Consider the following 20,261-nt stretch of genomic DNA (forward strand, 5'->3'; position numbering starts at 1 on the left):
ATCAAGCTGCTTCTTACTCTTCTCTCTGATAAGCTGAACAAGCATAGGTCTTTAAGCCTCTCTTAGCAAGGCATGTACTGCAGTCCCTTAAATAATCTTTCTGTACCTGTTCTCTGTCTTCATTTTTTCATCATCCTTTAAGGTGCAGGGTATTAACACTGAATGTTTTCTGGTGTTTCTGTCTCACCAGCTCTGGTTATGCAGGGAATATGTCATCCCTGTACTTGGTGGTTGATGTGTATAAGGCTTTGTTCACTCCTGTCTAACAGCCTTGAGTTGCTTGTGACCCTGTAATCCTTTTCAGAATTGCTACTTTCTGAAGTAGAATGCCTTGCTTCAGATGCCAAGCACTACAGAGCATTTTGGTTTACTGCATTTTATTGTCCCTTTAACTATATACAAGATGTCTGTCCGCACTTCATGAGGATGCCTAAAAACTGCTGCTCCAGATCAGCACATTTTTAGCCTCTGATGTTGGCATAAATTCCTGACTTGCCCAGCACTGCTGGAGGAAGGCTCCTGTATCAGAAACCATCTGGAGTCTGCGAGAGGGAGCTGAGGGAGAGCAGCTGCTAGGAAGTTTGCAGAGCGAGCTGGCAGGCTCCCCTGTCCCCTTGGGGACACGGCACACAGCGCCCAGACTCGGTAGGGAATTGGCAGCCTGCTCAGCAGCCAGAGTGGGGTGCCACAGGTACTGCTTACAAGAGGTAGTAAGCCAACATTACCCAGTGTAAAAGCCTCCTTCGTGCTTATCTTTGTTCCTACTCTGTGCTTATCTCTGGAAGGTTCAAAAAAAAGGAAATAGGTTCATATTACAGATCTTAAAATTAATATCAGAATTAACACACCTGTATAAAAAAGAAGTTGTGTGACATCGCTTGGCCTCTGCTGTAGTCAGCATCGTGAGGGCAAGTATTTCCTTCCATCTGCTAGCTGTTAGCTCTTGGCCGAAGAGATGTCGTTCCTTGGACTAATCTGATCACTGCTGGCATCCCATCCTAAGCCTTTTTGTCTGGACTATCATGTTTTCCTTGGCAAGCCACAAAGCACACCAGAGCACAGGTCCCTCTGACTTGTGCGCTTCCACACCGATGCCTTTCTGCTTCCATTTGTCCTTGTGACTGGTGTGCTTGAGGAGGAATAAAGAGTCAGTGCGGTGCAGGGAGCATACAGAGAGCTAAGGAGTTTGGCCAGGCGGTGCTGGGCCTGCACCGCATGCATCCCAGCAGGGCTGGTGTAGGTGCCTGGCTGTATCCCAGCTTCAATTAAAGCTTTATTTGGGGTAGAGACTCCTCCCTTTGAAAGCGAGTCCTTTCATGTCTGTGCAATCTAATAAATAATTCTGGGGCAACTGAATTTGTTGCTTTCTTTAAAGAAGCATAATTATTTTAAAATGACAAACTAGTCCCTTTGTTGATAAATGTTTCATATCTTTGCAGCTATGCCTGAATAGTTTGTATAAATAATGTATTAGCTTGCAAACAGACATAGCATGTTCAGGCATACACTGCCCAGTGCGGCAGGAATGCTAAAACCTTAAGCAGATGATCCGGCACAGTTCTGGGGGCTGAGCAGTAGCAGGCATCAGTGTGGAGTTAGAAACATGGGCTGCGTCTAGGCAAATTCAGCTGGCTCACACTGCACTGATGCACTAGGGATGCAGATGTTAGCATCCAGGTATTCACTGTGAGCAGGTATGTGGCCTCCCAGGGGCTCTACAAGGCAAATGGAAAGCAGTACACAGAACTGGGCAGTCATCCAGTTTAGATAGTGCTCGGCACATGCTTCTGTGGACTGTTTTTTAAAAAAAGACATCCCTCTCTCTCCTTCAAAGCGAGTTTTCCAGGATTTTTAGTTTGTTATCCTCCTAACTCTACTTGTGGTACCTGTGTTTCGAAAAAGAAATTTTGAAAAGTAATAGTTGGGGTAATAAGAGATTTTTGTGTCAGGTCAGGGTCAGGCAAGAGAAGAAGGATAAGCATGTACATTGCTGGTTTCCAGCTGAAAATCCACCGTAGAAGTATGCACCTGTAAGTGTGCTTGCATGTGCATGCGGCATTTTCAGACAGTGATCTTGAGTGCCCAAGCTGGGGCCCTAAAGTCCCATGTGTCACCATTAGGAGTGTGAGTGAGACTCTCTTCAACTGTGCTAACTGGAATAAAGTTGCCCTGATCTGGTATAATGTCAATTGAGGACCACTGAGGTTGCATAAACAGCCCAATGAGAAGTCAAAACAGCCTAACAGAAGCCATCTGCAGTTCTCCAGGTGCACTGAATTGGGTGCAGATTGCACTTGACTGGCTCAGGAGGGAGAGAAGAGTCCTTCTCCAAAGGGGACCTGATGATACAGAGATGCAAAGCAATTGTGTTCGTCTCCTAGATGCCTTTTTTGCCAAGTAGAGCAAATAGTAGAAAACTTACCTTTTGATCGACTAAGTCAGCAGAAATGAGAGCACAGGGCAGGAATGGATCTGCTGAGCGACAGATCAGATTGTGGCTCCACTGAGGAGCACAGCCCTGGTTCTTAGCATGGCCCAATTTAGCTCTGTGTTAATGGTGCCAGGGACAGGAATGGAAGGCATCACTGAAAAACAACTGTCAGAGAATTTGTATTTCTCTTCCTGCTTTCTCTCTGCTGAAAAATGAAAAATGAAAATTATTTTAGTAGTCACTGTTGACTGCAATAAAAAATAAATCTGCTGACTTTACTGCCCTTCTGCGGTTTGCACTCCTGTACAGATTTATTGCAGAAGTTGTTGATCACTAAGTTCAGGAGATCAGGGCCTGCTGTCCATTGCTGGAAACCCCCCTGGGCTGTAATGGAGCTGGGATTTTATCCTAAATTTCAGTGTTGCAAAATTTAAATGCATGGAATTAGAGTTTTCTTTTTGTTCCTAGTTAAAGACCTAATCCGATTTTTGAGGTATTTTTGCCTCATTTATAAAAATCTGAGACCTTGAGGTAAAGGCAAGAATGAGAACTAATAAACCTAAATGATGATGAATCTGGACGTGTTGTGGTGTTACCCCTCGTGGAGACTAAGCTGCAGCTGACTGAGTAAAAATAACTTCACTTCAAAGCTGTTCCATGGATTTGCTGAACTAATTTTTCTTCTTCCAAGCATGGTCACATTTTGGGTCAGTGTTCCTAGACAACGTGGGGCTCTGCCAGCAGTTCCTGTGTAGAGTTCCTCTCTTTTTTTTTTTTTTTTGGAAATAAATCTAGTCATTCATAGAAATGAAATCCTGCATAATTAGAGCCAGTATTACACATCATCTTTGCTTTCCATTTTTAGATGCTGCATCTAGAGGACTATAACTTTTAAAGATGCCAACAAGCCACTTAGGAGCTCGATAGCCGTAATGGGAAAATCTGTGGAGCTGAATAGGAAATGATAAGCTTCATACAGACTATTTTAAATCATTTGGTAAAGGGCTCAGCCAGACATTCAAAGCGAGAATAGAAACAGTAGCCCCTTCTAGTTCAGTCCTCAGCAGTTTGTACTCTGCTATCCTGCTGGTCCTGTCCAAATCCTACAGGAGCTGGACAGAGGTGGTCTTCATGCCAGAGTCAGGAGACTGCTGGGTCCGGTTGTTGGACTGTGGCGTAAATGGGTGCTGAGCACTGATTTTATCCATGTTTATCTATGCAGGGCTTTTCAGTCTGGTCAGCCATTTCTAAGTTAGTTAAAACGCTCAGTAACCCAAGATACTCAAGCATGAAACTCTAGAAAACTGATCCTCTTTAGCGGTTTTTTACTGCAAGTTTTCAATAAAGAGCTATTTAAAAATAATTAAGAAAGATTTGGAGCCTTTCTTTTGACAGGCAGCGGGGAATGGTTGGCTATGGAGCCTGCAGGTGTTGGCGGGTGAGAGGTCTCACAATGCGCCTTTCTTTTCTCTGTGCCTGGAAGCTCGCAGGTATGTCCACTAATCTCAAAATTACACTGAGTGGCAGATGAGCGAAAATTTGTTTCTTTGTTCTGAAAATGCGGGATGAATTTTTCTTTGTTTGGGTCTTTAATCCAAACCGATGCTTTAATAAATACAATTCCAGTAGTAGGCTTTTTTTCTTCTTCCTTTTTTTTTTTTTTTCTTCTTTTTAAGTTAGAGGAGAAATCAATTAGAAAACTGGCTTTGCAGTGCCAAGTGACTGGAATGCCAGAGCATTTGAGGTCAGGTATTGGCCCAGCTGGGAATATTTAGGGTGAGTGTTTGATGCCCATTGCACTGGTGGAAGGCTGAAGCCTAATAAATTCACTGTGGAAGAGAATGTGATATCCCTAATTTTAAAAATGAGCTCTCTGTTCAAAGCATGGTCAGGAGTTACGTATTACTTTCAACTCAATTCTGCATTTTTCTGCACTAAATGCTGGGGATAGCTTAGCAGAAGCCTCACCTGAAGCCAAGGTTAAGGTTAAGAGATGTTTGATCTCTTCCCACAGTGCATGTGCCTGTGCCACTGCTCTTTGCCAGGTTCCCTGTCAGTGGGATGGAAGCGTGGCTTTGTTCTCCCACCAACATGATGACTTGCTTTATATTCAAATATTCAAAAAGGGCTTTCTGATCTCCAGAGAAACGGCAAGGTAGAGGCACATAATGAAACGAAGTGTAGTTTAATGTTAAAGGAGTTCTGTCAAAAGGAATCTGCCTTCCTGATGTCACCTGAAGAGATGGAGGATATGGGCAGGTTGGACTTGTCTTCACCTCGTCCAGCAGCTTAGAGTCGTAGAACGGTTTGGGTTGGAAGGAACCTCCTAAATACCATAGTTCTGAACTGCTGCTGTGGGGCAGGGCACTTCCCACTAGATCAAGCTGCCCAGGATCAGGGTCTGAGAGGCTATGGACACAATTGGGCCATTTGTTAAGTAAGCCATTATCCTTAAACACAAAGTGATGTTGGTGAGAAAACATGTACCCCTACATAAAACTGCTTTGCCTCAGGTGGTGTAAGCCCTGCACTGCCAGCGAGTGGGCCAGCTTTGGCAGGCTGAACCTTGTGCATGCTTTGCACGAGCTATAGAGATTTACAGTGCCTTCTGCATATATATTTAGATGAAGTGTCTCATGGTAAAAAATCGTTAAAATGCTTTGTGTTTGTTAGGTTGTACATCGATGTTAACACCTCGTGGATCTGAGTGTTTCTGTGCAGAACATGAAAGTGAGCTGAATACAACTGTGATGCTATTGAAGACTTTAAAGATGATTTAGATTTCAATGGCTACTGTCCATCCTAACTGCAACAAAGCTCCCTTGTCATTACATTAAGCTATGCTTGCCTGTTCTTGGTTAATCCAGCCTTCTGAACTAAAGGAGATGCTGGCACAGTTCCTTGCAAAGAAAGGAGAAAATATTTGTGCCTTGACACAGGTTGCTGAGTGTTTGCAAAGTTATGTGTCCGTTCCTATGTCTAGCAGAGTTCTGCAGCAGTTTTGTGAATATTGCAGCATTTTCAGTCTCAGTGCTCATAATTGGACTCAGCCATTACCTGTGCATCGAGAGCACTGCTCGTGCACACTGTCACTATTCTTTGACTGTAGCATCCCTTCAGCAGCCAGGGCAACATGGCTGGCTGCATCTGCGGTAATGAGCCAGGCTGAAAGAAGTACTCCAATGGCTGCCTGTCAGCACTTGGCAAGAAAATCCTTTTTATGTTAGTTTCAAGGTCGTCAGATATCATTATAGCCAAGTATTAAAAATTTCAAAGAAAGGAGGCAGTGTGTTTGATTTATAGAATAATTATCTAGCTTTAGCTCTAACTTGGCTTTGGCAATGGTTTTGCAAGCACTCGAAAATTAAATCCATTTTTTATGGCACTACAAGGTATTATCTCACAGCAAATGATAATTAAACACCTGTGAAATCAATTAGCCCTTTAAGCAGGAAAAAAAAAAAAAAAAAGTTTTCCAATTATGTTTTTGTGCCTCCAAACTTTCTGATTCCAGAACCAGTCCTTGCAGAGAGGGAAATGAACTGTCAGCCAGTAGCCTGTTAACCAGCAGCAAGATCACCTGAAAGCATCGTGCGGCTGTAAATCCCAAAGCAAGCAGATCATGGCGACGGCACCCTTCCAGGCAGGGTGTGCGAGGCTCTGGAGCTCCGAGTCAGGCAGCTGTCTGTCTGACACACAGCTGAGTTGTCAGGTTTCCTACAAAGACAGTTACTCACTTGTTGTTTCCAATGCCAAGTTTTACTTGACAGTTTATTTTAAAGCCAACATGCCTTAATGGAAACCAAGCAACGAGACTCCCCGTGTGACAGAGTGGGTTTCTTTTCAGCCTCTCCAGCCAATAGTTCAGAACCATCTGCATTAAGAATTCACCCATGGAAAACTGGCCAATTGGTTAATGGCTGAAACTTAATATATTGGAAAACTAGAGAATGCTCTGCCATTTAGCCTTGTGTTAAAAGTGCTTCGTATCTGGCTTTGTCATAGCACTTGTGCTGGTCTAGATTCTTTTGGAAGATGCATTGTGTGTCTGTGGGTTCACAGATTTGGGGAGGGAGCCCTGAACATACTTGGTGAAGTGCCATAACAATTTTTGGCTCGGGAAGGAAAAGAAGAATCTCTAGTCCCATCTGACATCTATAGTGGTATGCACTGATACTCTTTGCCAAGATGAGCTCCAGCGTCTTCCAAAAGATGGATCACATGTGGCACTGTTAAAATAGATGCTGCTGGGCTGAGGCCATTGTATTTGTTTCAGTTTCTGCTGCTGTATTCTCCTCCCTCTGACTTCTGCTGGAGGTACCACAGGGCTGGCTTGCAGCACGTGCTCTGTCACAAGAGGGGCGGGAGGCAGCAGGGATGCTGGTGGTGGCATTCCAGGGCCTGGCCTGGCTGCTGGAAGAGCCAACACACATCTGTCCTTCAGGTTCTCCTGCCGGTGGTGTCCCATATTAGCGTTCAGAGGATTAAGTCAGGAAAGACGTACGCTGCTTTGTGGAGTACGATAGATAATAGCTGTTATGTCTGAGCAGCCGGACACGTGTGCTGGTCTTAACGGCCTGCTGTCTTTTTAGCCCTCTTTTCACTCAGTGGTGATGACGATGTTTCTTTGAGAAAGAAAAAGCTGTTTCTATTAAAACTGGTCGTGCGAATGTTTCCCAGGGTAGCTTGTGGGAGCTCAGTGACATGGGGAAATGCTCAAGCTGCGCGGAGGAATGCGTGGCATGGCTGAGTCACCGCGGAGCTGCCGGCTGCGCTCCTCGGCATGGTGGGAAGCGGGAATCCCAGGCAGCCTGACCGCATGCTGACGGATGGGGTCGGCCCATCCGAAAGGAAAAGCAGCGGGTCGAGGAGCGAGCATTTGCAGGAGGGTTTGCTGGGCGGCATTTCGCCTGTCTGCTAACGGCCCACGTGGCATTGCAGTGTTCACACCTGCGTGATAGATGGGGCCGTCCGCGTTTTCCCAGCTATGGGTGGGAGCAGGGAGGGGATTTTCAATTAAAGTGTGAATACATTAGGATTGATTACAAATAGAGCTATTTGTTTATGCTGCCTAAAAAAGTACTAGCTGTGAGCATGGTGCGCTTAATCATTGTGGAAGGAAGCCTGAAAGTTAATAAAGCACAGTGCTGATCCTTACAGAGGGATGTGAGCTTTGGGTTAGTTCTGCAGCTATTTTAGTTTTAAAACCATAACTCTTATTTTAAAAGCACGTATGTTTTGGATTGTAACGTGTTTGAATGGTGCAGCTAGGGCCCCATGTGAGCCATCCCCCACATGGGCACAGAATGCCACCGCAGCGCAGACATGGGTGGTGCTGGAGCAGTAAGTGTGGCCACTGCCAGCACTGTTCTCAAGGCAAGAGACCGGGAGATTTCTGGAAATAAATGCCCTGTTGGTGATCCCATTTCTCAGGTGTGCGTGGGCCCCAGACCCATTGCCAGGTGCCAGTGGGGCCTGTGGTTGTGTGGTGCCATCCGCAGGAGCCACAAGCCGTGGCCTAGGAGGATCCATGGTAGTGCAGTCAAACCTCCCTGTGGCCCTCAAGTGTTGCCAGCTGATGGGTGTGAGTGGTTCTGGGAACAGAACTGGAGAGAAGAAAACAAGGCTCTGGAAGAGCCTCCTTAAACCTTGGATGTTTTCTCTGCTTCTTAAGCCCCCCTGCCAGCTGTGAAGGAGTGGTAGGAGCTCATTGCCTCCCAGAGGTCTCACTGGGTCAGTCACTGAAATGGAGGTGAAAGCAAGCCCACAGCAGGTGTGATGCTATCAACAGTGGGACCAGAGCAGCCCCGAAGGAAGGAGCATCGTGCTGCCCTGCGGTAGCACATAGACATGTCAGCCCCGTCTGTCCTCGATCCTTTATACTTCCTGCTACTGCTGATTTTGTTTCCATCGGCCTTCTGTGCCAGATGCCTCCAGCTCTGCTTTGCAGTTGCCCTGGAGCTGCATGTCTGCCACATGGTCTGTAGGATCCTTCCCCGCGTGATGCTTTTGTAGGCAGTGTCTTCTCTGAGTCTGTACTTAAGCATGCAGGGCTATCCACTGCCAGTCAGTTAGGTCAGCTTTGCATGCTGCCCACGAATCAGCAGCAGTAAAATTAGCATGCTCATTTTAAGAATTTCAAAGAAATAGCTGTTTGCCAAGGGGGATCAGAAATGAGTCCTTCTGTACTGCACTTTGAGGTGGTGTTGAGTGACCTTAAAACACTTAGGTTGAAACTGCGGAGAAATTTGTCCATGAGAAAGATGCCTGGTGCAGTGCATGAGCTGCAGCATCTTATGATGGATATTGCTTTACTCTGGGTCTGCTTGTGTTATATTTGCAGGTTCTCCCCGAAGTGAGTGGAAATTTTGTGCCCATACATCAAGGTTAGGATGAGGCGCTCTCTCTCTGTATGCATGATGTAGATAAATTGCTTGATGACCATGAACCATGCTATTCCAGAGCTAGGCAATAAATCACAGGTTCAGCTTTAAAAAGCACAAACGAGAGCAAGATGCTAACTGGTTTTCAGGTGGGAAATGGTCAACAAAATCCTTTTATTTTCTTTCAAAAATCTGTCCTAACATCAGCAAATCAGATACGAAAGAAAGAGGGCCCAGTACAAAACGTCACTGACATATGGAGGTCTCTCTTCCACTGGCCTCTTTCTCTGCTTTCCTTTGTGCTCTGATTCTGCCACCGACGTTTTGTGGATATTATTGCGTTCCGGGATATTATCAGGATTTTACATTTTTAGCTTGCTAATGATTGCTATCATTAGAATACACCAAGAATAAGCCCTGTGACTGGTGTATTCCTGCCCTGGGGGTATTCTATTTTAGGTGTTTATTAAAATTTACTGTCATACAATATACAGTGAAAGCAATGAGCCTCAGACCTACAATGTGAAAATGAATTCTTTAAGATGGCATTTATTTTTTTTCCCCTATGTGCTATGTAACTGCTGACTGTAGAGCTGGGACGTGGGTGATTGTCAATGTGGCACACTGAGAAATGATTCCATGCCACTCGCATGGGATGTGTATATATGTGTTTTAACCAAAGTTGAGATACGATTTTAAAGAATGTACTTTGAAGTCTGTTTTGTAGTTTTAATTAATGCAACGAGGGTTTTTATTTTACTCTCAGTGGAGATAATCTTAATCCATTCACAGTGACCTTTTCTTGTGCAAATTAGCTGTACACGCTTGTTTAAGCAAATGGGCCTTTGCAAGATGTCTCTTCTTAAAGACGGAGCTTATAATTGAAAATTGGCTTACTCCCATCTGTCTGGCCTGGGTGAGAATACTAACATAGATCTGGGGTTTTTTATATATAAGTATAATCATATAGAGATACATACATACATACATACATACATATATATATATATAAACACACGTACACACAAATCCAAAAAACTTGCTGTGCCTGCAGACTATGATTAAATTAGATTATTACTGTTAGGAAATGTCAGTGCCACAAGTTAGTGCCAAAATCACATCTGTCTCCGGAGTCTAGGAAACCCTTTAGGAGGAAAGGTTATTTAGTCCTGACCCTTTTTTCTCGAACTGGGCATTCCAGCAAGGTCAATGCCATTTGCGGTTCTTCAGGTTTGCCAGAAGTACAATTAGCTAATAACTGGATGGAAACTGTTAGGATTTGATGGGTGTTTTTGGTAAATGGTTTTGAAGTGATTGATGGAGTCGGGAAAATAAACAGAAGAATCTTAAAGTTCTAGTTCAGAGGAGCAGGGGTCATTGCAGCCATGGTTAATTGCCAAAATTTGGCTGCTGAAGCAGTTTATCCCTCCTCCTCCCACCACCCTTTACAATAACCACCAAGAGAGTCATTGTAACACTCCCCCTCTTTTAGTGCCTGGTTGATAAGGAAGATTTGTATGGCAGAGTTTGAGTATTTTTTGCTTTGCACAAACTTATTATGCAGGAACGAACACAGTTGTGCATGACTTTGACTAAGTCTGGATAGAAATCAGGTTCACAGGGGTGCTGTGACAGTGTCTTTGGTGTTAATGCTTTTAATCCAAGTTTATTGTTAGAATTCATGCACACCTACATACATAGATACTGCGTAATTTTTCCACAAGCAAGATTGTTTCCTTGGTTCTGTGTCCCTACTGCTCTATAGTGTTCTCCCATGGTGGCTGCTCCTTGAGGCTGAGAAGAGTGAGTGAGAAGGTCACATGTGTGTGCACGCATGCACGCAGGGAGCTAGTTAACCTGGAGGTTGGCTCCTGGGGCAGAGATGATTTTATCCAGATGTGCCTCAACAGCTGTTTGCATTTTCATGCCCAGTTACTCTAGGACTCACCGCTAATTCAATCTTCTCTCTTCTCTCCTGTTCTTGTTAGGTATGATTACCGTGAAATGCTGCACAATGCCACTTTCTGTCTGGTTCCCCGTGGCCGCAGGCTTGGCTCTTTCAGGTTTCTAGAAGCCTTGCAGGTAAGAGCTACAGCATAAAGCATTGGTTTCGCTGGCTGCAATTCGACATGCAATCGCAGGGGGTGGGGAGGAGGGAAATGTCTTTCATTTCCCTCACGGACAGTAATCCACTTTGCGAAAGACTCTATTCATACTTCTGGAGCAATTGGCAGCTTCTTCCCAGGAGGGGCTGAGCACAGCGTTCATCTGAAGGTTGAATTGCATTACCTCCAGGAAAAAGGTTTCCCTGAATATGGCGAAGCCGAAAGGTTGGACCAGCTTAGAGCCGTATTTTATAAAGCTGTGAGACTTCCCATGGGGATGGTGACCTCTGCAAATAAGCCTTGGGCTAGTAAAATAGCTCTTCTTTGTCACTTAGCCAAAACAGACTTGCTCCTGCATCGGCTTTCATTGCTGCTTGCAGAGCATTCTGAAGGTGGTCTGGAGGTTGTAGAGCTCCAGATGGAATCATCATGGAGAGATGGATGTAGACTGATCTTGGGGAGTTTGCAGCATGTTTTGGACAGCACCCAAATCCTTTTCACCTTCTAAAAGCATTTTTGGTTCATAGTCTTCCTTTATTACTGTTGACCAGCAGAAGAGGGCAATGCAGTGAGGCTCTTTGAGTCTCTGTGGCAACCAGGTTCAGCAGTGTGATGATCAGGTTTCTGTCTCCAGGCTGACTGACACTGACCTACGCTGGATGCAGACAGTGTGACTTTTTTTTTTGCAAGCATCAGCTCATCCCTGGGGTCCTAAGCTTCGTCAATTGTACAGATGCTGCAGCTCCCCTCTGGGATTTGCATCTGTGTTTCCTGCTTGTAGGAGCCAGAGTGAAAGGCACTTTTTCCCAGCAGAAGGCTGGGGCATTTCTTGATGTCAGAGAGGAGGCAGATGAGGACACTGTAGAGGGTCCTGGCTTTAGGCACTGTTTTGCCATTTGAGAAGTGTCCTGAAGTTGGCAATAGAGCTATTAGTGAATAGCATCAGAACAGTTCTCTTAGAATCATAGGCTCCTAGAATCGTTTGAGTTGGAAGGCACGCTAAAAGGCCATCTAGTCCACCTCCCCTGCAATGAACAGGGACATCTACAGCTAGAGCAGGGTGCTCAGAGCCCCATCCTGCCTGACCTTGAATGTCTGCAGGGATGGGGCATCTGCCACATCTCCGGGCAAGCTGTTCCAGTGCTTCACCACTATTACTGTAAAAAACTTTGTCCTTATATCCAGCTTAATCTCCCTTCTTTTAGTTTAAAACCATCTCCCCTTGTCCTATCACAACAGACCTGTTCATTAACCACAAAGCATTCCAGTTGCTATCACAGAGTACTGTTTATCATAATGAAGAGCAGCATTCAGGTACCTAAGTGTAGGTGTATGATGTTGTATTTGAAGCCCAGCAGCACCCTTTTGACTTTCTGCTGCTTCTCCTGAAGGATTCAGATCTCCCATTAGGTGTTTTCATGTCTGCCAACCTTGGGTGAGTGTCTTGGATATCCTAGAGCATCTTGAAAGCACTGAACACTTACATTTAGTCTATGAATCAACACATGCTAACCTACAAGAGATCCAGGACTGTCATTTTCCTCTTTGCTCTACTCAGGTGAAGTTAAATAGCCCTCACAAAATCATAGGATCATAGAATGGCATGGGTTGGAGGGGACCTCAAAGATTACCCCTGCCACAGGCAGGGCCATCAACCTCCAGATCTGGTACTAGACCAGTTGCCCTAGGCCCCATCCAGCCTGGTCTTGAACACCTCCAGGGACAGGGCATCCAAAGCTTGTCTGGGCAGCCTGTTCCAGCAGCTTACAGCTCTCTCTGTGAATAACTTCCCCCTGATATCAAATCTCAACCTTCCTCCTTCAGTTTAAAACCATTCTCCCTTATCCTATCACTGTCTACCCAAGTAAAAAGTTGATTACCCTGTTTGTAGGCTCTCTTTAGGTACTGGAAGGCTGCAGTGGGGTTACCCCACACCTTTCTCTTCTCCAGTTTGAACAAGCCCAGCTCCCTCATCCTGTCTTCTTAGGGGAGGTAGGGAGCTCTCAAAGTGCTGTTCTGTCTCCAGCCTCTTTGGTGAGAGCAGTCAGATTGGTTTCTTTGGGATGACAAGTGGCTTCAGAAACTTCTGAAAAACGCTGCTTAGCGTTTTTCTTGAGTGGGCCACAAGTCATGCAGCTCTTGTTAGATAAATCTTCTCAGGAGAAGAAAGCAGAGAGCATACCTCGCTGTTCAGAACTTGGAGGCTTCAGATCGGCCAAGATAAAATGCAGGCACTGAGGTTTTTCCTGCCAGAGTAGCAGCAGTATACACTGATTATGATGAATTCCCAATTTCTGTCTGGCTCCAGGGCATGTTAAAAAACATAATCCACATTAGTGAAATGTTTTAAACATGAAAACACATTGCTAAGTGTTTTCTGGTTGGCTTTTTTTCATGCACTAATGTCGTTTTCTCACAGAAGATAACAGTTCTTTACACATTGTAAGCACTGCTGTAATGCAGATATGTGGCTAGTCTAAGATCCTCTATGTATGTTAAAAAGGAAGGTACAGAAGCCTGTGAAGTTGCCCTTTATGCCATTCTTCAGAAGGTACAGGGGGACAGACCTCAGTATGGACCATATTCAGAGCTCACAATCTTGGCTTTATCCAAAGAAAATGAACCAAAGCACAGGCTAATGCAGATCCTCCAGTAACAGGTTGTTCTATCACTTCAGCAGGCTTTCAGCTGGGATCTTACATTGTCATCCAGCTATAGGGAATGTCGTAGTGATCGTTTATTTATGGACACATGGCACTATTTACCAAATATTTGCAAACTTGCTCTCAGTGTAGAGGACTTTACACAACTCATAAAAGATAAAGTAATTTAGATAAACCATACTGATTAGAAATAAATACTAAACTTACATGCTTTTTGTTTGTTTTAAGACCAAAAGCAATTATTGTTTTTATAGGCAGATAATGAAAGACGAGCTGTGTTTGTGCAGTCACTCCTGTTCAGAGAGCTGTTATCAAGCAGGATGGGGAATTCACTCCTCCTAGATGGAAGAAGTGCTCAGGAATTGCATACAAGGGCTGCTCCAAAAGCAATGCCTCCTATCCTATGATGTTGGCCCCTAACGTCAGAGGCAGATAATGGTGGTATAGCAGTAGAGTGCGAACCTTCCTGCCTGTACTCAGTTACATGTTGTTGCCGTGTGACAGATGACAGCTGAGGGGCAGTTTGACAAAATGGCATCTGACATGGAAATGCATATGAAGCGAAGGGGTGGAATTGAATTCTTCCATGTGGAAAAAATGGCACCCAGTGACATTCGTTGACACTTGCTGAACATTTATGGAGACCAAACAGTGGATGTGAGCACAGGGGGGCAGTGGCTGGTGCATTCCAGCAGTGCTGACAGTGACAGTGGGTCACTTCCACTGGTGCAGATTTCTAGAAGCGTGGCATGCAGGCTCTTGTTCATCGCTGGCAAAAATGCATAGCTAATGTGGTGACCTTGTTGAAAAATAGTGTCTTGTAGCTGAGAATTTGTTCTATCAAGTAGTGTTACTGTGTTCTCTGTATCTGCTGTAGTTTTCATGGAAATATACAGGAGGCATTACTTTCGGAGTGACCTGCGTATTATGTGTACTTTCTGTAGGGTTGTCTCACAAGGTATTATGAAACTTGAGGGAGCTAGGTCCCTGCTGAATTCTTCACAAAGCCATTGAAGGCCGTTGGTTTGTATTAAATCCTCTGGGGTTATGTTTGCAGAATTTTAACAGCTTTGCCCTCAGCTGTTAGCATAAGCACCGCATTTCAGAATCACACTCTACATGCCAACTCCACTTTTGCTTAACTTGAATAATCCCAAAAAGGAAAAACATGGGAATGTGGGATATGATCTGATTTCTTCACCTTGTTGCCTTGCCTTCTGACAACCTTGCATGAGTGTTGGGAAGAACCCATGAAGAAAACAGTAATTGCACTTGGGCTTGTGCTAATTGTTGGCTGGGCTGGGTTACACCTGCTAACAAGTGCAGTGGTTCTGTGCAGGCTGCCTGTGTGCCCGTGATGCTCAGCAATGGATGGGAACTGCCATTCTCAGAAGTGATTGATTGGAAGCAGGCTGCCGTCATCGGGGATGAGAGGTTGCTATTACAGGTAAGAAAAAGACGGCGACCATCAGCAGATGAGCTGATTGTTGTCTGCTGCCACCTAAACGGACAAGGAAGATGAATCCAAAAGGTCAGAGCTGTAAAAGAATTTTTATCATGAAGGGATTGTCTGTGTCACGCCAGCGATGAACTCATTTAATATGACATCATTCGTATTCTGACCTGAAGGTCATGCAGCCAGTAGGCCACATGCTTGAACGCAGGGGGCTTTTTTATTTTGCCTAAGAGCTTGACATTTTCTCTGGTGGATGCCTCTCCCAAGCAGGGCTGTCTGGAACTGGAACTGTGGGGAAGGAGAAGAAGCTGAAGGCAGTTCCTGCTCTCCTTCAGAAAGAGCTGGACCTCGGGGCTCCGCCAGTGCTGCAGGAATGGCTGGCAGGCCTGAAGGCCTCCTGAGCAAAGCCATCTCTCAGGCCAGAGTTAATACCTGACAGTTTTGTGGGAAGGAGATCCTGAGTCTTTTTGACGTCCAGAACATGCAGCACTTCTTTCTGAAGCAGTGCTCACATCCTTCATTGTTAATCTCCCCAAGATCATGGAATAGAAGTGAGCTGAGAAACTAGAAATGCCCTGTTACCTTCAGCATCTGCTTTTGTCTTTAAATCTACTAGGTTTTTTTTTCTGTTTCCCTGGTGGACACTGTAGTCTTTCAAAATTCTTTATAGATTTTTAAAGAATGTTGAGAAGTTGATATTTGGAAAAGTTCTTGAAAAAATGCTTTCCTCAGCGTTTGTTGGAACACCGTTGCTCAGCCCAAAGCTGAGACCTACGAGATCTGCAGTAGCCACTGTGCGTCTCGTATGTAGTCATTCTGCATCAGTAGCACTGATGTTCTTCCTGACCTCTTGAAAATGTATTAATGAGGACAAGACAACATTTAGAACTCTTTTTCCAAAACGCGGATTTTGCAGCTTTGGGGTAGAGTGTGCTGTTTGCGGAGCACATAGCGCACTAGCGCACGCTGGCTTGTCCCATGGGAAGAAGGGTTCTGTTATTATTAATTCATTTCCAGAGTGGTGAGCTGTTTCCATCTGTGGAGAAGAGTGTTCAGAGGTGCAGGGGGGTTGTCACCCAGAAATTGAAGTACCTTTAAAAATCTCATTAGATGCCTACTTACTTGTCTGAAGATGTAAATATTTGTAAAGAGCTGGCCTAGCAAGCCTTGTGAAGGACTGCCTGTTGTCGATAATGGGACACAAGCTGCAACCCAGAGAAAGATGTTTGGATTTTGCTTCAGTGGACAGTGTTTTTTTTTTCTGAGCAAAATTATTTCTCTCTTTAAATGATAATAATTTGCTGATCTTCATGCTTTCCGGTAACATGCCATTCGCTCTCCTCACAGCTGCTTCCATATTGAACAGCTACTGCACCATTATTAACACTGTTTTTAAAGAGCTGGCAGAGGGCCTGAATGTCTGCTCTGGGAAATGTTTTTGTTATGTTACAGTTTTTCATTTCCTGTTTTAGAGCAGCTCGGATGTTTTTATTTGCATATTCTCCTCATCATAGCACTAGGAGAATTTAATCCAGCCTTTCTGCATTTATTTTTGCAAGGTGGTTGTTCCCTTCCCCCGACTTACTACTGAAATGACCTTTTATTAAGACGTCATCCAGTTCTAGTAATTCCAGTGTAATCCTGCCAGATTAGTATTAATACATCATTTTCCCCACCTGTCTATCTGGACAAGTAGATTAATAACTAATAAGCAAATGCAGTTAAAATGGGAGCTCAGATTTTCCTTTCCAGCTGTTGCAAGAAAGTGGGCACCAAGGCTTTTTTTTAACCTTGGCACTGGCATTGCCTGACTGCAAGCATAGGCTGGTCTGTGAAACCCTGACTTCTTGCAGTGCCCTTCTTAGGCACAGCGGCCTTCACATTCAGGGGTATGGTGGTGAATGGATATTGATTTCTTCTCTTGCTCTCACCTGTATTTACGCACATGGGAGGCTATGAATAATGATTGAATGTTTTAAGTTTTTAGAAAGAGGTGCTGCATTGCATCTGTGAAGTGGCTTTAATTGTATGATTGTTTTTGGTAATGATCATGGGTGTAATTAATATGTATGTATGGGTAGCCAGTATAGACTCACAGACTCATAGAATCATAGAATGGCCTGGGTTGGAAAGGACTCCAAAGATCATCTTGTTTCAACCCCTCTGCCACGGGCAGGGTTGCCAACCACTAGACCAGGCTGCCCAGAGCCACTATGTTCATTAACCCAGTACTTACTGGAATTTACTGAAAAAGTAATGAAGACAAAGAATATTCCCCTCCCTGAATAAAATTAGGTGCAGTTAAACACCATTCTGCAACAGCAGCGTGGTTGGTTAAAAAAACACGTACGAAAGCCTGGGTTTGGCTTCTGTTTTTCATACTTTTTTGAAGGGAGTGTTTTACCTGAAGACATACAGGGAATATGGTGAATGAACTGGCCTTGACATTCTGAATATTTCCTCTTGACTACAGTCATTACTTTCTTGGAAGCTCAAATTTCTTACTATATATAACAGTGTCTTTAGCAGAGTCAAGATTATTGCATCTGACACTGCACTGTGGACCCACTCTCTTTTGGGATGCTCTGTCTAGACCTGAATGCAAGCAATGAAGTAAAAAACATACTGATTCTTGTGGAAAATGCATTACATGCAAATTCTTAACAACTCCAATTAAATGTGTAATAGGAAATTGTTTGATTGAAGAGCACATGAAACCGAATAACAATCATTTCCACCTCTCAGAATGTTTTAGGAATAAGCAAAGTGTTTTTGGCCAGGGAAGGGTGGATGTGTTGGGATGCAGTTAAATTTCAGAGTGAGCTGGGATGTGCAAAGAGCATCACACAGCCGAGGCATATACTTCTGCAGCTCACGACTGAGCTGAAAGCTCTGTGAAAAATGGCTGTCTGAAAGTGACCTAATTTGAAATCACAAAGAGAGTAGGTGCAAAGGCACAGCTCCTCATTCCTGAAAGAAATGAGCACAGATGTGCAAAATATCTTAGAGGCCTTTCCAGTGCTGTGAGTAGCCCTTGTAATTGAAGCAAATTGCAGTTAAATTCCCTTGATAATGTCAATTTGCGTTGTCAAAGTAGCGTACTGGAGGCCGTGGTCAAGGTCCTAAGAAGTTAACCAGTGGCATGTATGCTCGTTAGCTTCCCTCCAGTGTGGAAGAGGGATGTGGGGATGGAGGTAGAAGGGAAGCCCTTTTGTGATCCAGCCAGCAGTCCCGATTTTCAATCACAAGTCACTGCAGCAGGACAAATGGGGTTTTCTTTGTAAGGCAACTTAAAATGTTGCTTTAATGGAGAAGGGAAAAAGAAAGCAGTGTTTTCCCTTGTGAGTTCCAGGTGTTGTGAGAGACATTACTCTTTCCTCCCACAATAATGAGTAAAATGCAATTTGATCCACAGGTTCCCAAAAAGTGGAGTCTTGCTTCAGATGTCGCTGTGTTTTCCTCAGGGCACTTAGTATTGCCATGCTGTGTAAATGCAATTCCAGATCCCTTTAATATACTCTGAGAGTGGGGATTATCGTTGGACCCAGAGTCCTGCAGGTTCCAGTCTGCTGAACTGCCAGTCCATGAAAAGCTGTGTGTGAGGGATTTATGGAGGAGCTGCTCACTGTGACACAGCGCAGTGCTGCGGAGTGACGGGGAGAGGAAATTTTTGCTTCCATAGAAACAACCAAAAACTGAGAGAAGGCAAATTAAAAAAAGAAAATCATATATTCTAGTGTGCCAATAGCAAACGTTGTAAAGGGCTGTGTCTCATCTGTATCTCCATCAGGGCTCTAACTGTTGGCACACACATCCTGTTGGATAGGAGCGCTGAAGCTGTGCAGCTTGCTAATAGAGGAGAGGGCTTGTCAGCAGCATATTAATTTGATGAGACTGCGTTGTTTTCTGAAGCTTCTGACTATATTACATCTTGTATTACAGATTCCTTCTACAATCAGGTCTATCCATCAGGATAAAATCCTAGCACTTAGACAGCAGACACAGTTCTTGTGGGAGGCTTATTTTTCTTCAGTTGAGAAGATTGTATTGACTACACTAGAGGTGAGTAAAAGCCGTCTGGCATCGTGCAGAGCAGCGAGGTTTCCTTAGTCATCCGGCTGCTCCAGTGCTCAGCCAGCATCAGACCTTGGATTTCATGACATGCAATTGGTCACTGGGGGAAACACTCAGTGTCTTGCTAAGTTTTCTTCCCTAAGGAAATACTTCCTTCGTTGTTGGTATCCACAGTAGAGAGCTGACATGGTGAAGAATGGGAGCTGTCTAACACAACGAAAAGTTGTCATGTGTGATCTTGCCTTCACAAGGCTTTATGGCTTACGAATCACTGTCCTTGTCATTGGTAGTAGATATGTTTTTTAAAGAAAACTTTCTAGAATTCATTTCAGAAAAAATAGGCTGTGAAGCTTCTTGACCATTTCATAGACTAACTGATGTCTTGTGATGGGGCTGTCAGTCTGGCTGAAGGAAAATAGGGGCTGGTAAGTTACTGTGTTTTATCTTCACACACAGAATAAGGGAAAGGTTTCTATAAAATATTAATAAATAATCATAATTAGACTGCTATTAAACAGGGAGACAGATGATCTAGAATGTGGAGAGAATCCTTTCTGAATTCAAGGGACACAGGAAAGATAAAAGGCTCTTTAGAAGTAGGACCCAGGCTACAATTTCAAAAGCAGTTTTCTCTTCTAATTGTTTTGCAATTTTGCACTAAAATTTTTTACACACAGTTACCACTGAAAGGGGCTTGCTTTGTAGGTCCCAGCGTATTCATCTTAGGCTAATTCTTCTTCATTTGCAGCCCTCTTTGTGCAGGGTTGTAAAGTCCCCCTTTTCCTTGCAGAGTGTGAAGGAGGACTGCTGCCCATGCTTTGTCGGTGGAGGTTGCCCATGGCAGACTCACTTCCAGCTGCTACAAGACAGTCATTTAGATTTTCCTGTGCTGGTGGAGAAAATCAGCCAGGGAACATTTATGGAGCCCATGGCATAGGTGTTCTTGCCACACTCTTTCCTTGTCCCCTCATGGCTTCATCCATGCTGCCTAATGAAAACAGCTCTTCACTTTTAGTCTCTCCACGAGTGCTGATGAAGTAGTGGTAATGATCACAGCCCACAATAAGGTCAGATTAGCAAAGCTGGAAGACCACATGACAGCTCTTGGAGTCTAATTCACTCTTAAAGAAGTACCCCTAGAGACAACCA

At 44.3% G+C, this 20,261-nt stretch overlaps 1 protein-coding gene across 1 annotated transcript in view; it reads left to right on the forward strand.

Annotated features, from left to right (window-relative positions):
* EXT1 (exostosin glycosyltransferase 1) overlaps positions 1–20,261 on the forward strand; it is a gene marked incomplete at both ends in the record, with an annotated part of 162,702 nt that overhangs the window by 124,627 nt on the left and 17,814 nt on the right. The window contains 3 exons of the mRNA XM_079533623.1: positions 10,803–10,896; positions 14,922–15,029; positions 18,981–19,100. Coding sequence (XP_079389749.1) covers positions 10,803–10,896; positions 14,922–15,029; positions 18,981–19,100 — 322 coding nt within the window. The remainder of the gene's footprint in view (positions 1–10,802; positions 10,897–14,921; positions 15,030–18,980; positions 19,101–20,261) is intronic.

Source organism: Tetrao urogallus (genome assembly GCF_951394365.1).
Source record: "Tetrao urogallus genome assembly, chromosome: 3".
NCBI lineage: Eukaryota > Metazoa > Chordata > Aves > Galliformes > Phasianidae > Tetrao > Tetrao urogallus.